At 36.3% G+C, this 17,913-nt stretch overlaps 2 protein-coding genes across 11 annotated transcripts in view; one reads left to right on the top strand and one right to left on the bottom strand.

The window, feature by feature from the left end:
• Positions 1 to 1,535: 1,535 nt before the first annotated feature.
• Positions 1,536 to 17,913, top strand: part of LOC144978352 (lipase maturation factor 2-like) — a 59,314-nt gene continuing 42,936 nt past the window's right edge. Inside the window, exons 1-7 of one of the 2 annotated variants that reach the window (XM_078924277.1) lie at positions 1,536 to 1,718; positions 5,541 to 5,591; positions 6,042 to 6,244; positions 7,248 to 7,276; positions 8,326 to 8,528; positions 8,972 to 8,997; positions 10,294 to 10,446. In XM_078924277.1, coding sequence (XP_078780403.1) covers positions 1,622 to 1,718; positions 5,541 to 5,591; positions 6,042 to 6,244; positions 7,248 to 7,276; positions 8,326 to 8,528; positions 8,972 to 8,997; positions 10,294 to 10,446 — 762 coding nt within the window. In that variant the 5' untranslated portion in view covers positions 1,536 to 1,621. The remainder of the gene's footprint in view (positions 1,719 to 5,540; positions 5,592 to 6,041; positions 6,245 to 7,247; positions 7,277 to 8,325; positions 8,529 to 8,971; positions 8,998 to 10,293; positions 10,447 to 17,913) is intronic. The other variant, XM_078924276.1, reaches the window with a different exon arrangement.
• LOC144978350 (uncharacterized) overlaps positions 12,945 to 17,913 on the bottom strand; it is a 30,320-nt gene continuing 25,351 nt past the window's right edge. For all 9 annotated transcript variants that reach the window (XM_078924269.1, XM_078924265.1, XM_078924266.1 and 6 more), the window contains 2 exons: positions 17,042 to 17,270; positions 12,945 to 15,798 (listed from right to left, as the gene is read on the bottom strand). In XM_078924269.1, coding sequence (XP_078780395.1) covers positions 13,586 to 15,798; positions 17,042 to 17,270 — 2,442 coding nt within the window. In that variant the 3' untranslated portion in view covers positions 12,945 to 13,585. The remainder of the gene's footprint in view (positions 15,799 to 17,041; positions 17,271 to 17,913) is intronic.

Here is a 17,913-nt window from a genome sequence, read left to right as displayed (position 1 = left end):
CAGCCAGGGTCTTGCCTCAGCCCGTTCTCTTTAGGCCACTACGCTGGAATGGACACCAAAAAGTTTATCGAGAATAACTGTTTAATACTTAAGCAATAAAAAAAATCAAAGTTCAGCTATATTTTTCTCTTAACGGTCATGATTAAATCAAATAAAAACGGATTTTAAAAACAATTTAATTCAAAGCAAATTTTTGACTACTCGAGGGTAGTCTCGAAGAGATTTTTCAATATCGGGTACCCGAAAAGATCGCAGTATCGGCTACAACAAGATGTCATATCGATTAGCGCCCATCATGTAAAGCAAAGTGGAAAGAAGATAGAATCAGTTTTGTCAATTTGGCTTTTTAAAAGCTAAATTTTAGAAATCTGACTTAAAAAAAAAAACACACACACAAAACAGCGACTGGCTTCAATTTTTTTGTTTGGCTTTTCCCCGTTTTTAATTTTTTTTTTATTTTGTTTGTTTTTGTTTTTTGTTTGTTTTTGTTTTTGCTGTCATTTTGGCTTTAAAAAATTCTGATCGATTTTCTTTACATAATAATAGTTTGAATACCAAATGAGTCACTCAGGTTGGTAAGTCAAATTACTGAATAATTTTAGTACAATAATTTGGCATCTAAACCTAAACTGGCCCTTTGTTTCCTGCCTGTCTAATCAAAGGGTGAAGGGTTTGGGGAGAAACTTAAACCTTTTTTGTAATATAAATATAGCTCCGTCATCGTTTTTAAAACAAGGGGTGGGAGGGAAGGATTGGTATACATTCCATGATTAAAATGCAATAAAAAGTGAGAGCTCATTAAGGGCGTATGGCTGTTTTTTTATTTGTTCTTTTTTTTTTTTAATTGCCTGGTCTTCAGAGCAAATTTGGCATTTTATATTTTGTTGATCTGACATCCCCGGACAGACAAGTGAGGAACAGGATTGCCAGGTTGGATTATTTTAATCAAAACCGACAATTTTTTGATTATTTTTTAAGTTTGGATTTTTAAAATTATTTTTTGGATTATTTTGCCTGTGACAAGTTTCCAACATATTATTTCATGTTATAACAATAATACATTTTGCATAACAATATTTATTACCCTTACTCTTGTGGTCACTTTTCTCTGTTTCTCTAGCAATAAGGGTAAGCTAGAGGAAGTGTGGCTATTTGGTCTTGTGGTATGATACTCGCTTTAGGATCGGAAGGACTTGGGTGCGAACCTCGCTCGGCGCATAGTTGAGTCATTGGAAAAGGCTCTTTACTCACAATCTCTCACCGTACTCGGGTGTAAAGTGAGTACCTGGCCGTTAACAGCGTTGTCTTTGTCCGAAAAAAAAAAAAATAACAGGCGTCATGTTACATCCTACACGTCAAGTGTTGTTGTGGCCAGGAACCTCTTGTAAAGCGTTTTGAGCTCGTTTAGAGGATAATGTACTATATAAAAGCTCATGTATCCTTTTTTGTTTTGTTTTTGTTTTATTTATTTCTTTATTTTTGTTGTTGCATTTTTTCGGAAATTTGAATTACTTTTTGAAATTTGGATTATTTATAAAATATTATCTGGTATTCTTGGCGAAGAACGATTCATCGGTTGCGTCGGCTGCTGCTTACCGCAATTCAAGTTTAAAAACCAACAATGGCTAATAATTTACGCAGAACAAGAGATTGTTTCTTGTGGTTTACATCTATTGTTTATCTGTTTGCATTTTCATCTTTATATGTTCAAATTCCAGGTGAGAAAATCAGAGGATGCATTTTAGTTTTAGAGTTAAAGAGTTGTAGGCATTGCATTGTTGAAGTTGAGCCTTCACTTCGCTCTAACTCACTCATCAGCTGTCTAGCTCTAGCCTAGTCTTTTTTCGTATATTTTTCTTATGATCTAAAAACAAAACCCCAGAACTTCTCTGGCTTTGACGTTAGCACTCTATGATTCATAACTCAAATATTTAGGCATTGGCCACTGTCTCTCACTCTCTCTACTCTCTGAACTCTCTGGCCTCCTCCTGGCCTTACCCTTGATTTTGATCAAAATCAAGACAGTTCATCATCAGTGAATAAGACAGTGGGGTAGACCCGGCTACAAAGATTAAGTCAAAATCGTACACACCAAGTGAGATGTATACGGCTTTTACTGTATCATATGGGATCCAACAAACGAAATGGACCGGGACCGGTACAGAGGAGAGCGATGTGTGGTGTATGATGATGGTAGAATTATCATATCTAAAAATGCTTTCAGTACTTGCAGGCTGTCTAATTCTGATGGCAGATATTGTTGATGATGTATTCGATTTGGCAGTGCTTATTCCCAACGGTGGATAGTACACATTCTGTTTGCAGTAGAATGTGCCTTTTGCTAACCTGTGATTTTTGACATTTTTTCCCCCTTTTCAAATCAATTCCACTTTATCATATTACTGGGCTTCCTCTTTTTGCAAGAAGTACTGTGAATAGAGCTGACCAGACATTTCTGCCTATAATGCCAGCCAATAATGAAGAACGCCAGACATGTCTGCCAATAATGAAGAAGGATTATTGCCAGACATTGGGTATCTATTGGTAATTAGTTAGTACTGAATAAAGCAGTTGTAGATAGTAGTACTGCAAATATAGTAAATTTGTAGTGGCAGTAGTACTTCAAACAAACTTATAACAAGTTCGTTTGGTATTTGCAGTAGTTGTTCATTTTGCCTTTGTTTTATCGTTTGCAATATACTTTATCAGTTCATCATTCATGACTCATAATAAAAAGAAATTAAAATGTATAGCGTATTGAGTATTGTGTATGATGAGAAGGATGATGTTGTTGTCTTTGGGCTAGTTGTGATGGTAATGTGTGATTGTGGTTGCTGTAATTGTGGTGGTAATGATGATAAAGTGGTTGTATCAGATATGATACTTATTGATACTTATGGATTTATTCCTGCACAGGTCCTTGTAAGTATTCTTCGCCGGAATCTATTTTTCTTCATCGTCTTTGTTAATTAAGTTTCTTACAGTTTTACAATATAAGTGCATTTATAATTGTACAAAACAAATATTTGTCAAGTCTGCTTCTTAAAGTTATTTAGGGGTTTTGTGTTCCCAATAGAATCCGGTAAACTGTTCCATATATAATATATTTCTTACTGTAAAACTGCGTTTTATCACGTTCAATCTTGGTCTTTGTGTGAGCAGTTTCTTTTTGTTACCTTTGTGATATCTTTTCTTATTGTGAAATCTGATGATGGTGTGGTAGTTGGTATTGATGGTTGTGATGAGGCTATGGTTGTAGTTGTAATAATAAAAGTGATGATATGGTGGTGGTTGTGGTCGTATTGATGATGATGATAATGATCGAAGACTATTACAACCATTACAACAATATCATCATCACTAAAAGTATTACTACAACCACCTCAATCACATCATCATCACTACCAATACTGCTACAACAACCACTATCACATCATCATCATCACTACCAGCACTATTACTACAACCACCATAACCACATCATCACTACCACCATTACAGCAATCACCACAACCGCTACTACTACAACCACCACCACAACAATATCTTTACTACCACGATTACTACAGCCATGACCACCACATCATCATTGCTACCATTACTACTACAACCACCACAACCTCATCATTGTCACTAACACTTCAACCACCATCACATCATCACTACTACTACTACTACAACAACAACCACCACCACATCATCATCATCACTACCACTACTACTACTACTGCAGTACTACCGATTACTACTAAGGTGTCAAAAGATGAAGGCTACAACTAAAAAAAGGAAAAAAATCAAATCAAATTTAAAAAAAATTGTCTTCTTTTAATGTCTGACGAAGAAAAAGTTAATGGAGGCACGAATCAGATGGGTTACTTAAAAGCTTGCTGTCTTAGTCTCATAGAGAATAGACATTTTGCTAGTGCGGGGCTGTCATTGGCAAGCTTAAGGACCACGGTCCTACGGTCCCTGGGAAATGAAAACCGCAAGGACCGGTCCTAGGACCGGCGGTCCTTTTCGACATTGAACATTCCTGAGAGACCGTTTTGACCTTTGGGACCATGGGATCGTTCATTCTTGAACCGTTAAAGACCGCTACACGATGAAAACGGTGGTCTACAGGAGTAAAACACACGGAGTAGTCACACTCATTTCAAATTGTAACCTAATTAGAGAAGAGGGGTGATGCCTTCTTTATTTGCTCACAGTACTTCATTGTTACTTCGATAATTTAGCGTGAATAAAATTTGAAATTTATCCCCGTTAACGGAGATAATGGAATCACCCAAGGCGTTGATCGAGTTGTTCGTGGCGTTTATACACACACGCAACTCCTACCCCCCCCCCACCCCCCCCCCCCCACCCCCACACACACACACACACATGAAAGGGCAGCGAGCATTGAAGAGTAAGAGAGAGACGTGAAGTTATAATAAGAGGGGGTGGATGCGGTAATAAGTAATAAGTAATAAGTGGGATCGATGGTGACTTTTCGCCAGATCTAACAAACCCAGCTACCCATTCACTGCTGAGTAGACAGGGATTCAGAAAAAACTCGACTGCACCCGGGATCGATCTCTGGCCCTTTGCGTATAAAGAGAGTGCTCTATCAACTGAGCTATCGGGGTCCCCAAATATTCTATTGGACCTTTTAAAAATACAGACGTTATAACTGGTTTTTTTTTGGACGGAAGAAACTAATGAAACTCATATTACTTGATTAGTTAAAACACCAAACGAAATTTTAATATTATTGTATTATTTTAAATGACAACAATGCGATAGAAAGGAGTGGCGACAAGAGATGGACAAAAGAAAACAAAAAATCAGACTTGCAACTTGCTAGGTTCGACACACACACACACACACACACACACACACACACACACACACACATCTTTAGTAGTCACATACATTTCAAACAATAACCCATTAGAGAAGAGGGGTCATGCCTTCATCATAGATCATTGTCATTGCGATCATTATGGTGTAGTAAATTTTGAAATTTACCCCGTATAATGGAATCGTCCAAGGCGTGCGCCTCCTGTTCCCCCCCATCTCACACACGAAAGGGCGGTTTGCGAGTGGAGGGAGGTGGTCGTCTGCCTCTATGGTCGTCTGTGTCGTTTAGTGTATGGCAAAGGGGGGTGGGTGCGATTAATTAAGTGGGATGGGTGGTGATTGGTGGAAGATAGGCAAAGGACCGAGGCAACGAATCGCTGGGGAAGTAGTATGGCGCGAGACCGTTGAAAGGTGATAAGAAGTGAGGACCGCCGGCGGTCTTCCTCTTTGGGACTGGACCACGGTTCACAGCTAAAAGACCGTGGGACCGGTCCTCGGTCCGGTCCTCAGCGCGGCACTACATTTTGCCTCAGTTTTACAGATGCAGGCTATTTTACTGTACTCTTAAGTCACTGCAGGCCGCAGTTAAATATAGGCCTGACAGCAATTTTATAAGTGCACATTGCAATTTGTTTGAATGGTAGAAAGTTATGTTTATATTTTTATATTACTTTCTTTTTATTTAATTTTTATTTCAGGGCTTTATGGGAACAATGGAATTCTACCATCTCGACTTGTCATCAAGCCTGGTAAGGTTTAATTGATACTTCGACATTTCAGTTTTATACCTTATTGGCAGAGAAGCCGCTCTTGTTGTGACTTATAACTTATCCCCCAAATCTATTTTACCCTTCCATATTGCTCTCCGTCGTTATTCAGTGATGATAAGTTTCTGGGCATTTCCATGGTATTGAACATTTTCCTCTGATAAAAGATCAGGCCATTAAGTGGTGGATTTTTAACAACTGTGCTTGGTTGCATTGTTCTCTACAGCAAATGTTATCATTTTATCAATGAGCACAGAATTACTAGCAAATCTAAAAAAATTATAGGAAGAATTGAAGTGAGTAGAATGGTGCCAGAGGACAAGAGAATAAAAACTTTGCGAAAATGGGTCGAACCCACTTCCATACTTTTGTGCGAGAGGGACTGATTTTAATTTTGTCTTTGTAAATAAAAACTTTTACCTTCAATTAAAGGACATTCTGGCTGGCAAGAATTGATGGAAGGACAACCTACTTTGCTCAAGTTGCTGCCTCGTCTGGGCATGGACATTCCTACAGGCATGGACCTTTTGGCTTTGTCTGGTATGGTCATCTCCTTTTTCTGTGTGGTGTCAAGGACTGCCAGGGACTTTGTCTCATTTACCCTCCTGTGGATGTTTTATCTTTCTCTCTACCAGGTTTGTTTTATTTATTGTTTTAAATGGGTTGTTAAATGTTTTTGAATTTGTCCTTAACGTAACTCAGTGAAGTGCATACTTACTTATAGCGGTCAACATGGCTGACACCTGTTGGCACTGAGCCTCGGCCCAGTGAATAGTCTTTTGTTTCTTTTATTATGGTGCATAGGGCCTGATTTATTTTCTTTCCATTTTTCTGGCCTTTGTCTCCTGCTCTGGTTTCCTGCAAAAAGTGCCATCCAGCCTGCCCTTTCCCCAACCACTCTGTGTCATGTTGTTTTCGGTTTCCCCTTTTATCTCTTTCATTCCAGTGTCCATCCAAATTTTAATAACAACACAGTCATACTTATACTCTGCTCTTGAAATATGTCCATTCCAAATCTATTTCTTCCTAATCACAGCGTCTCCAAACTTTTTCAACTTTCACCAATTCAGTTCTTCAGGACATGTATTTGAACCTGTGCAAAAACCCTGTCAAGTGTTGACCTCCCAACTCTACCAGTTTTATCAGGAAATCCTGATAGTTTTCATTTCTAAATTTTCCCAGTTGACATCAATTTCCCCAATTTTGTTATGAATTACTGTTGAAAATTTTAGTCTCTAAATTTCCTTTGTTTTCAGTTCATTTTTATAATTTCCTATTTACAGTTCATTAAAATTTTTTCCTAGTTTAAAGAAATTTTGCCAATTTTTGTTTCAATTTTTTAAAACACTTTACCAGAATAATCATCAATATTATTTACAACCCATATTTGCCAGAGTACTTTCCCTAATTTTATCTTTGAAAAGTTAGCTGGTTGGCAGACGTTTTTCCAATATTTTACTTGTTTAAAAATCTTGATCATGACTTTGTTTTCTCCTTTACTCACTTTGAAAAGCAAACAATTCTAGAAGTATTTATATCCCCAAAACATTTGATCTTCAACAGAGTTAATGCATCGATTTATTTACTTTATGTTGGATTTTAATCATGGTAATTTTTATTTTTTAAAATCTAATCTAGGTTGGACAGACATTCATGTGGTTCCAGTGGTGAGTTTAAACATTTATCCTTGTTTAGAAGGGCACTTTTATCATTTGTGATCTGATACTATGCCAGGGTAAATGAGACGTAGAAAATTAAATTTTTCAGTTAAAGAAACTACTAACTTTATCGATAACAGCAAAACAAATGAAATCAGTTTAAACTTTGAATTATCAACAACCAGTTAACCGAAAGAACTACCAAATATAGGCAATAGGACATTTTTAGATCATTTCAGACAAGGCAGATTAATATAAAAAATATATCTATTTGTTTACATTTATATTTATTTTAATTTTATGAGGATCAAATTCTTAAACAGAGTCAATGAATAAAATATTTTCTATGTTGATATCAGTTCCAATTTCAACATCAAGTTATATGAGCTCAATTGAACAGGTGATATAAAGCAACCTCCTTTCATCCCAGTTACAGGGCAGTTAACTATATGTTAACTATTGCCTCTTGTATTATTTTGGGGGTTAATCAGATTTTGAATATTGATAAGTTATGAGCTTTGAGGTGAATTAATATTGTTTATAGAAAATAGTAGGATAACATGTGACTTGATCTCAATGCTTAAAACATGGTGCAGGGATGCCCCTTTTCTGGCTCTTTAGAATATTCTGGCTCTCCCTTATCGACAGACTAAAATCCAATTAAAGAAAATATTTTGGTCTAAGAAGAGAAGAGAGATAGAAATTTGAAAAAAACCCCAACAAAATCAAGCAAATTGTTTTTAAAATAGGGAGAAAAATAATTTGGTTAAAGTGTAGAGATTAGTCCGGCTTTCTCAGTATGTTTCTGTTCAGAAGTTTATATATTTCATTCCATTTGACTGGATAACTCACAGCCCTAGAACATTCCTAATGATGCCATTGACACATAACATGCTTGGCCACAAGTTTAATACAAATTATGTTTATGATCAATGGATCTCTCTTATTTTCCTGGCAAATAAATATTTTTTGTCTAATAGACATTTATCAAAAATAATATAAGCTAATTTAAAAGATTTTTTGATTTTTTTTGAATTTTTTTTTTTTGTTTCTACCAGGGACATTCTTTTGCTGGAGACAGGATTTTTAGCAATCATTATTGCTCCATTCAATCTCCAAGTGTTCATGCGACGTTGGTCAGCCAGCAATCCACATGACGGAATTACTATGTGGCTCGCTCGGTGGCTTCTCTTCCGTCTGATGTTTGCGTCGGGGGTGGTCAAGTTGACGAGCATGTGTCCAACATGGTGGGGTCTTTCAGGTGAGTTTAACCAGGCTCCATCTTTAGATCTGAATCTCTGAAACTGAATACATTTCATTTACTAAATTGATGTTGATTGAAATATCCCAATAATAATCATAATCTCTAGTTTTTCTTTGCCTTTATTTTATTTTATTTTTTAAGTTGTAAAAATTTTTTTTTTTTATGTGTTAGGTTTTGATTAATTACCAGTAAATCGAGGTTGACTGATTTTTTTGGATGATTATTTTCTTGTATTTTTCTTTCTTGCTTTTCTGGCACCTTTCATACATACTTGTTCAGTTCTTCATCTGCACTGGTGCCTGCTCCTTAATTTCTTACTTTGATACCAATAAGTTACTATTGTCTTAAATGTTGACCTTGAAATGAATATATGTATACTTCAATTCCAGGGTTATATATATATTAATCTGGTCCCAATCTCTTTTTCCTTCTCATTCCAGCTTTGAATGTTCATTTTGAATCTCAGGTAAGATTCTGTCTTAAGATTATTTTTTTTTCTATGTTGATTACACAGTTTCTGACCATAGTACATAATACTTTAGTTTTGTAAACCATTTTTGATCTGTTTTTACTTGTTGAATGCGACTCCTTGGTACATGGGTGCCAGACCTCCGGGCCCCGGAATTCCGGGTTGGCAAAATTTCACAGCATCACATTCCGGGTCATATCACATCTTAAATGTGTTCTTTTTAAAAATCACTGAAAAAAAAAATGGCTGGTAATGGTAATAAGAGTCAGAATTTTTAAAAACTGTTATCGAGGTATTCGTGCACATTCCAGGCGAGCAACATACAGACGGCAAGGTATGGATTTTCATATTTTTTAAATCTCAGGGTTTGAAAAATTTTGGATCTGGGTTTTCAGGGCTGGGATTTATTTTCACTGGCACCCATGCCTTGGTGATGTGTATGAAACAGAAATGAATATCATCGTTTTGAAAAATGACAAATTACCTTACAAAGAACGTTTTGACCGAAAGCCTCCTTTAAAATTCTATTGAATGGTACTACACTTTACTATGTAACATCCAGGAAAGTTAGAGTTGAGGTCTTTTCCATTTAGTGTTGATTTCGTTGTCAACTTTAGCAGTGATTGAGTCTGAACTGTTCCATGTATTTTGTTATTTTATGAAAATGTAATATTTATATGTGTTTCATGCTTTCAACAGTCCACAGCTTTTGGAAGCATAGTGTAACCAGACTTAAATAACACCCCTCTCTCTTAATACTTAATCCAAGGCTATTGGTGAACTGGTTAGGCATTATTTTCGGAGTGCAAATTAACATAAAGTTAAGATCAGGTCATTATCCCACAGTGGTTAAATGATATACATTGAAGATTACTGACACATTACTTAGCTCTGATCTGATTAGAACGCCCTGATGAATGAGTAAGAAATTTCTGAGCTCTGATTAGAACTCCATAATGAACCTGTGTGACAACTTAGTTTGATTAACTCATCAGATCTTATTTGTTTTCAAATTTAAACATTTCATTGTTTAAAATTCCTCGACCAAATATTTTAAGCTTTTGAAAGATTAATTTTTAAAAGAATCTTTTTCAAAAGATATTTCAAATTACATTAATTTTGTCTTATCGTAAGATAGACCAAATTTTACCATTCAACATCGATGTTTGTTTACAGTTTGAACAAAGATAGTGAAAAATTAACAATTGTGGTCACCAATTATGACAAAATGGCATGCTTTTGAGGTCCAGCTTCTGTTAATGCTAATACTTTGGCATTGTTTCTTTTATTTAGTGTATTCCTACACCCGCTGCCTGGTACTGGCATCACCTTCCAGACTGGATGCTTCGTCTTGGTGTTGTAATCACCTACATCATTGAAATTGCCATTCCATTCTTATTTTTCGCACCCTTTCGATCCTTACGACTATTTGCATTCTGGTCCCAGGTAAGATTTATATTTATTTAGATTTACACTCGCAATGCCATGTGGGTGGGGTCTTTTCTTCCCTCTCCTATTTGTGAGTTACTGTCTAAAAATGGTATCATGTTGGTGAACTTGATGCTTAAAATTGAATTTTACGCTTAACTTTTAAAACTCGACTTGAAAATTTAGTTTTATATCTTAAACTTTAAAACTGAAAAAAAAAAAAAAATTGAAATGTACTGATCGGATCAATTTTATTTTAAACTCAGTATTTTTCATCTGGTTCATTCTAACATAATACCAGTTTGACACAGTCGGTCATATTTGATCTCCGCATCAATTTGCATTTCTGTACTTGATCTGGAATGAGACTACTTGGTCTTGTCATAATCCTGACTGAGATCTTTTGCTGAGAGGGATACAGTCAAATATATAGATAATATGAAAGTTTGGAAGGTGGGGGGGGGGGGGGGGATTTTTCTTTTTGCTTGTAAATATAGCCCGCAATTTCACGGGGAAAGAGCTATTTTCATTCGATATTGCCAGAATCATTTTTTTTATTAGCTTGATTACGATTAGATGCACATTTTAATCGATGTGCTTGTCGTCGCTGCCATGCTTTATTCGGCATGATTTTAGTTTATCAGTCAGTAGATATCAATATCAATAAGTCGCAAGTCTTTACCATGCTTTACTTGGGAGTGCTTTGCACTACCTTCAATACTTCACAAATTAAAATGGCGTCCAAGAATCAAAACAATGGTCAAATTAGGAAATTTTAAACTTTCACAAATCTGTCAAGGTTTGTTCTAGAGTTTTAAAAACGCTTTTATATGATGACAAATTGAATAAATAAACGCCTGACAAAAGATCAACGGTGAAAATACAAATTGAATGAATACTGGGGATGTAGGAGCTTTCGGAATGTCTCCCCTTTACTTAACTTATGTGAGGTCAAATGAAAATCTGAAGCGGACGCGATAAATATCAAGTCCCCGAATCTGTCTACTTTTGGTTTGTTCGGGCTAGAAGCTAGACAGAACCAATTGACAGTTTGCCGAAACGTTTAACTAAATATTTCCCAGGGCAATAATTATCACATCGATGGCATAAAACGACAGTAATATCAGCAGTAATATTAGTTGATGTTGTTAATCGGTGAAACTTGTTTAAATTTCTGTAAATCCGAATACCGTTATGTGATCAAGTGAATTATATCACTATGAATGCCACGATATGCTGAAAAATGCCAATCTGACAGTTCCTAGCAAACACCCCCCCCCCCCCCCCCCCTTGCTCAGGAATTTCTCTACTTGATGGACACCACCCCCCCCCCCCCCCCTTTTTTTTTTTTTCTTCCATGCAACCACATTCCAAAACACACATACACACACAAATATACACCACACACACGCACACACATAAAAATACACGCAATGAGAACACACTACTACTACATAACAACACTGATCACCGCTAAATCAACACAACGGAAGTAAGGACTCTACTGGACAGATAGAGTTGAGGGTGTGGCCATCAGTGTGTTAGTGTCTTCGGTAAATTCTTTATGATACCTGTTTGACTTAACGAACTTTCAAACTGACTTTAAATTATAAAAGGAAATCAAGTTATCTGTTTATCTATCTGTAAAAAATACATTTCTATTTTTCAAATCTTTCAGTAGAGTTGTGCGCCGTATCAATTTTTTTATTGACTCAAATAAGCACAATGTTCTCAACAATGCTATATTTTTTAAAGAAAGGATGTCCATTACATGTTATTGCTTGTTATGAGTATATCATTTGTTAGTGTCTCTCATGGTGAAATCATATGCATGTCTGTGTAGGACTTTTAGGCAGTCAAAGTGTAATCATGTGGCAAGATTGCTTTTAGAATCAAATTCTCTTCCCTTTTTAACTCTCTCCTTACCAGCCCTTTTCAGTATTTCCCCGAAAATATCATACATACCCAATGCTAAAATTGATTTTTTTAAACTCAAACCTAAAAGCATGTCAAACATAATTTTGTTCTACAAAACAACATTATTTTCTTCCAATTTGTTGATGTACAAATGAAAAATCTGAATAATTATTGTGACGATTTTTCTGTAGTTGGTAAGAAGAGGGTTAAACCAGATCACTTTGTCTAACCAAATAAATTACACATCTCTGATCGGTTTCCTGGCTACTGGCTCTGAAATAAAATGAAATCGCTTTAAAATAATATAAATAAGCTCGGTATTACTCTGTATTACTTGACCTGACAGAGGTTTGCTTCTTTCTTTTTTTTTTTTTGTTAAAAAAAAAAAGAAGCAAAATCTGAGGTTTAAAAGATTTGTCCACTTAGTCTCAAAAATCAGTAGGACACATTACTTGTTAGAGGACTGTTAGAAGTGTTGTGTGAAGCATAATGTGCTTGATGAATCTAGAGAAACGTGCTTTGTAAACGTTCATATGTATTTGTTTTTAGATGTTTTTTTTTTTTTTAATGGAAAAAAAAGTGGATAGCGAACACTTGTATTTTTATGTTGTGTTTTTTCTTCTTTTTATATTTATCCATCCATAGAAAGTATCTCGTATGGAAAATATCTCCTCCCATCTTCTTTCGGTCTCTCTCTTTCTCTCTTTCTCTCTCTCTCTCTCTCTCTCTCTCTCTCTCTCTCTCTCTCTCTCTCTCTCTCTCTCTCTCTCTCTCTCTTTCTCTCTCTCTCTCTCTCTCTCTCTCTCTGTCTCTCTCTCTCTCTCTCTCTCTGTCTCTCTCTGTGTCTCTCTCTCTCTCTCTGTCTCTCTCTCTCTCTCTCATCATGAATCATTAATGTACATACACACACTGACATATCACAGAATGTATATCACAGCAAACAAACAGAAAAACAAAAACAATTTCAATTGCAAAATACAAAGAAAAAAGAAATTTGTTAAATGCCGTTCTATAACAGTTTATGAGATATGGTACTGATTGTATCTCTACCACATTTCCAGTTATAGAAACAACTTCAACTATGTACAGAATGGAATTTAGAAAAGTGGTAATTTGATTTGCATATTAACTTAGGAAAAAGGGTCACATGCATAAAAAATTCTTCCCTTAGTGGCTTCTTAGATTAATTTTATTTTAATTATTTTTAAGGTGTAGGAAATGAGTAATTTTCAGTTGTTCACTACTTCTTGATGGAGAGAGCTCTATGGAGTCGACTCTGCCTTCTGCTCCCTGGGATGAAATCAGAATCGTCTACAAGCTTTATGGCCCCTTTCCCCATTGGGATATTCAAACTCCAGTAGAGACCAGGGTATCGAAGGAGTTGTGTATTGATCAACTCAATCATCTCTCTAGATAATGATTGGACCTCTGCAAAATCGGGTCCCCTGACTGCTACTGTCACAGTATGTGTTCCTCCCTCCTCTGTTGCATGCTTTATCAGAAGCCTTTCTGTCTCAGAGACAGCATAGATGTAATCTTTCCAGTCCATTCTCTCATCAACAAATTCCTGGATCTGAGAGGAAAGATTAGGCATGATATTTGGGGAGAAGAAGAAGGGGAAGGAGTAAACCACAATTAATTCTTTTTCTCCTGTGTAGGATTTGTCAGGCCACACCAATCTAAGAGGGGCAATGTTGGTGTCTTTGTTGTACCATGGAAGTACCATGAGGGCTCGATTGTGAAGTGGTCCCTCTGGGACATCTGGCTCAGGAACAGCAAAGCATACCTCAAATAAAGGAAGCAGTTCTAGCATCTCTGTGATGTTGGCATTGTTAAAATTCATGTGGAACCAGAGGCAGTTTAGGAGAGGTCTGGAAATTTCTCCAGTGTTGAGAAATAATTCACAAGTTTCCTGGAAATGTTCTTTGGTGAGCCGGCCTTTACAGAGAAAGACTTTGTTATCATAATCTAAGAATTTGTTGATATCATGGCGATACAGGGATGAAAATATATCGATAAGGGTTTTGGGTTTGTGGAAAACGATTTCAGACAGACCATCTACGTCACTGAACCATAGAACATCAGCTATATCATGGAGATACTGAATGCATTGTTTGAGTTCATCATCTTTGACACTGAAAAGCAAAGCAGTTTCTGCTACATCTTCCCAGTAAATATAAGATCCCTTTCTTTGTTTTAGCATTGCTCTGAGGCGATTCCAGTGGCCTGGGATAATTCTTTGGGCATATGGAAATAAAGTTTTGTCAATTATAAGATGCTCTAATTCATCAACAAGAGGTGCTAGTCCTTCAAGAGAGTCAGTAGCACTCACAGAGCTTACGTCTGGGATGATTTTCAGAGGGGTTTTGATCATGTATTCCAGTTTTTCTTGTCTGACTCTTAGAAGCTTAAGAGTTGCTTCTTCAATATCTCTTAATTCTTTTTTACCACCTTTTTCCTTTCTGGTGATTTCCTTTTGAACAGTTTCCAGTTCTTCTCTGATCTTGATTTCTCGATTATTCAAGTGTTTCATCACAAGTTCGTAAGCAACTTCTGTGTGCGACGGCTCAGGCATTGCAGGAGTACTTGTGTTTCTCATCACAGGCAGTTCACCATTTGTTGAAAGGTTGTCTAAGAAATCTCCTTCCTCACCATCATCCATCACCAGTGCAGGATCTCTAGAATCTTCTGATGGTGGGTATAAAATTCTGATCTCATTGTCTGCTGATATGATTGTTTTGGCATCGTCCTCTTCATCTTCCTCTTGTTGTGTTGGTTTGAGCAGGTCAACTTTAGTCCCAACTATTTTTACTACTACACCTGGTACATTTGCACACAGCATATTCACCCACTGGCCGAGGGCTGTATAATAGGTTTCTTCACACAGGGTTGATGCATCATACACCAGGAATACCAATGCTTTGCTGTCCATGAACATTTTGTAGAGTATTCTGTATGCTCCATCTCCACCAAAGTCATTGAGTACAAAATCTACATTGTTTTCAGTCTTCCAGGGTGTCTGTTGGAGGAGGCGAGTCTTATCCTCTGGACCTTTGGTTAAGATCGATTTCTTATATGACATGGCTCTAACAAGGCTTGTCTTTCCACTCTGACTCTCTCCAATGATTTGAATTTTCTGGCGCTGTAGATTTTCTGTTTTAATGATCTGCAGTTTTTTGAGAAAGTCAAATATATTGTCAGGTTTCTCAGTCCGCCACACTTCTGGTGGTGGTTGTTCCAAAGGGTTTTTGTATAGACTTAGACCATACTTTTCCAGTTTGTAATAGCCATGGGCTGTGGTCAGTCGAGTCAAACGATGCATACCCAATGGTAATGTTCTGATTTCATTGTCGGTAAGGTCCAGTGTATGAAGTTGAGATAGCTCGCAGATCTCTTCTGGCAAACTTTGCAGGTTGTTTCTCTCCAAAATTAAGATTTTTAGCGCTTGGAGTCCTGTGGAGTATATGTAAAAATGTTTAATTTTTTTTATTTTTGATAATGTGTGATAATGTGTTTTAAGTAATAATGAGATATCCTGTAGAGGGGCTAAAGAGCAAAGAAACTTGTTAGCAAGCGATTGGTCACCATCGCCTCAAAATGCTATTATTTTGGGAGTGCAAGTCACAGTAAAGTTACAAATATGAGGCTTGGATTCAAATGTTCTGCTTTATTGCACAAAGTGAACAATGTCTTTAATTGCAAAAGAAAAAAAAATATAATAAAATATAGTCTATAATCTTATCCTAAAACTCACTTTATCTACTATTTCCCCATTTACTTTAGTTCAATATAAATACAAAATTTGCTTAAACTTTATACAGGGTTGAGAATCAAACACCTAAATAATGGCTTGTCTCCACTCATTAATTTTTTATATCTGCCTTTTTCAAAGTTTCCATTTCATCAAAATGAATCGTTACAACCACCACCATATCAGTAGCGTAATCTTTACAACAGCTCTCACCTCAAGATTATCATCGTAAAATAACCACCACTACTACAACTTATACAGCATTATTATCATCACTGTCACATCCATTACAACAACCACCTTGCCTTCATGATTCCTACCAATATATCTACAACACCACTCTAGAAACGTCATCATCATCGTCCTTACCACTACTACTACATTAACCACCAAATTATCATACCTACCACAAATACTACAACTACCACCACCACAATTTAATCCCTATCACATCATCATCTCTACCACCACTAAGACAACGATCGGAACCACATTATCATCCTTACCACCGCTTCTATAATTATCATCATCATCATCATCTTCACCACCACTACTACAGCATCATAACATTATTGTCCTTAACAAATCATATAATTTTGACATTCGGTTTTGGAGTACATTTTGAATGTATAAAAATGAGGTGGAATGATGGTAATGGTAGCTGTTGACATTATTTCATAATGTACCATACTTAGTAGAATAAGTTTTAAATGTGTTAATTCATGTTAAAACTTTAAACACATATATCTATATAAGTAAAATACAATGAAATGTACATGAGTGGTATGACTTGGCCACAATCTACTAGCTGAAATTTGTGCATTCTTCTTTATCGCCTCAGTCCGAAGAAAAAAAATTCCTCCTTTTTCATGATGGATCACTCTCAGCTTGTTTATACTACTTAGAGTTACATTTCCTTACTTTGGAATCAATTGCATGCATTACCTTTTATCTCTGGTGGAAGCCGACGTATTCTGTTCCTAGCCATGTTTAGTTCTTCCAAGTTAGTCAAATGTCCTATAGTCGGGGGTACCCGCTCAAAGTTGTTGTTGGCCAAACGCAACACCCTCAGTCCTTTGAGTCGTCCGATATCATCAGGGAGGTGCATTAGGAGGTTGTAGGACATATCGAGAACCAGGAGGTACTTGAGGCTGTAGATGCCTGATGGAATTGTCTGGGGAATTTAAATAATGTGAGATTTTATATAGTGTCATTTCTCCATAATGTGTTCTAAACGTTTTACAAGAGCAATATTGAACATGTAGAATAAGACATTCAACCCTTAAGGGGGTTTTATATTTTCATTTTGACTTCCTGGCCAGTTACTCATTTTACACATGAGTTTGGTGAGAAAATGTGAACATAGAGAAATTTTTTAAGGACTCAACTTTGTGCCAACCACATTGGGATTTGAATGTTGGACATTAATGTTACAAACTGTGTCATATTGCTAAATCACAAAGCTGCACATAATGGTTTTCAACATTTGATACTTTTACCCATGATAGGGGTGCACCAGGCTTGCCAACGAGTATGATTTCTCATATTTTAAAACGCTTTGAGGTCTAAAATATGATAATATGGGCATGTTGATTAAACTATGATAAATGCAAAATGTAAACAGTTTGTAACAAAAGAGGAAAAAATGAAAAAGTGGAATAGATGAAGGTCATTGTCTCCACCTAGATGAGAAACTGAGGAGCCAGACAGTTAACTGTCATTGGAATTGCAGGATTTTCCTACTCTCTACTAGCTTGATAAGTCTATAAATTGAGCGATTGTTAAATTTGAACTTTTGGATGTTTGCACATGTTGAA

Source organism: Berghia stephanieae, chromosome 8, assembly GCF_034508935.2.
Source record: "Berghia stephanieae isolate SIO BIC M18660-M18661 chromosome 8, UCSD_Bste_1.3, whole genome shotgun sequence".
In the NCBI taxonomy this organism is placed as follows: domain Eukaryota; kingdom Metazoa; phylum Mollusca; class Gastropoda; order Nudibranchia; family Aeolidiidae; genus Berghia; species Berghia stephanieae.
Note: the sequence above shows the minus strand (reverse complement) of the source record. Positions and strands in the feature narration are given on the sequence as shown.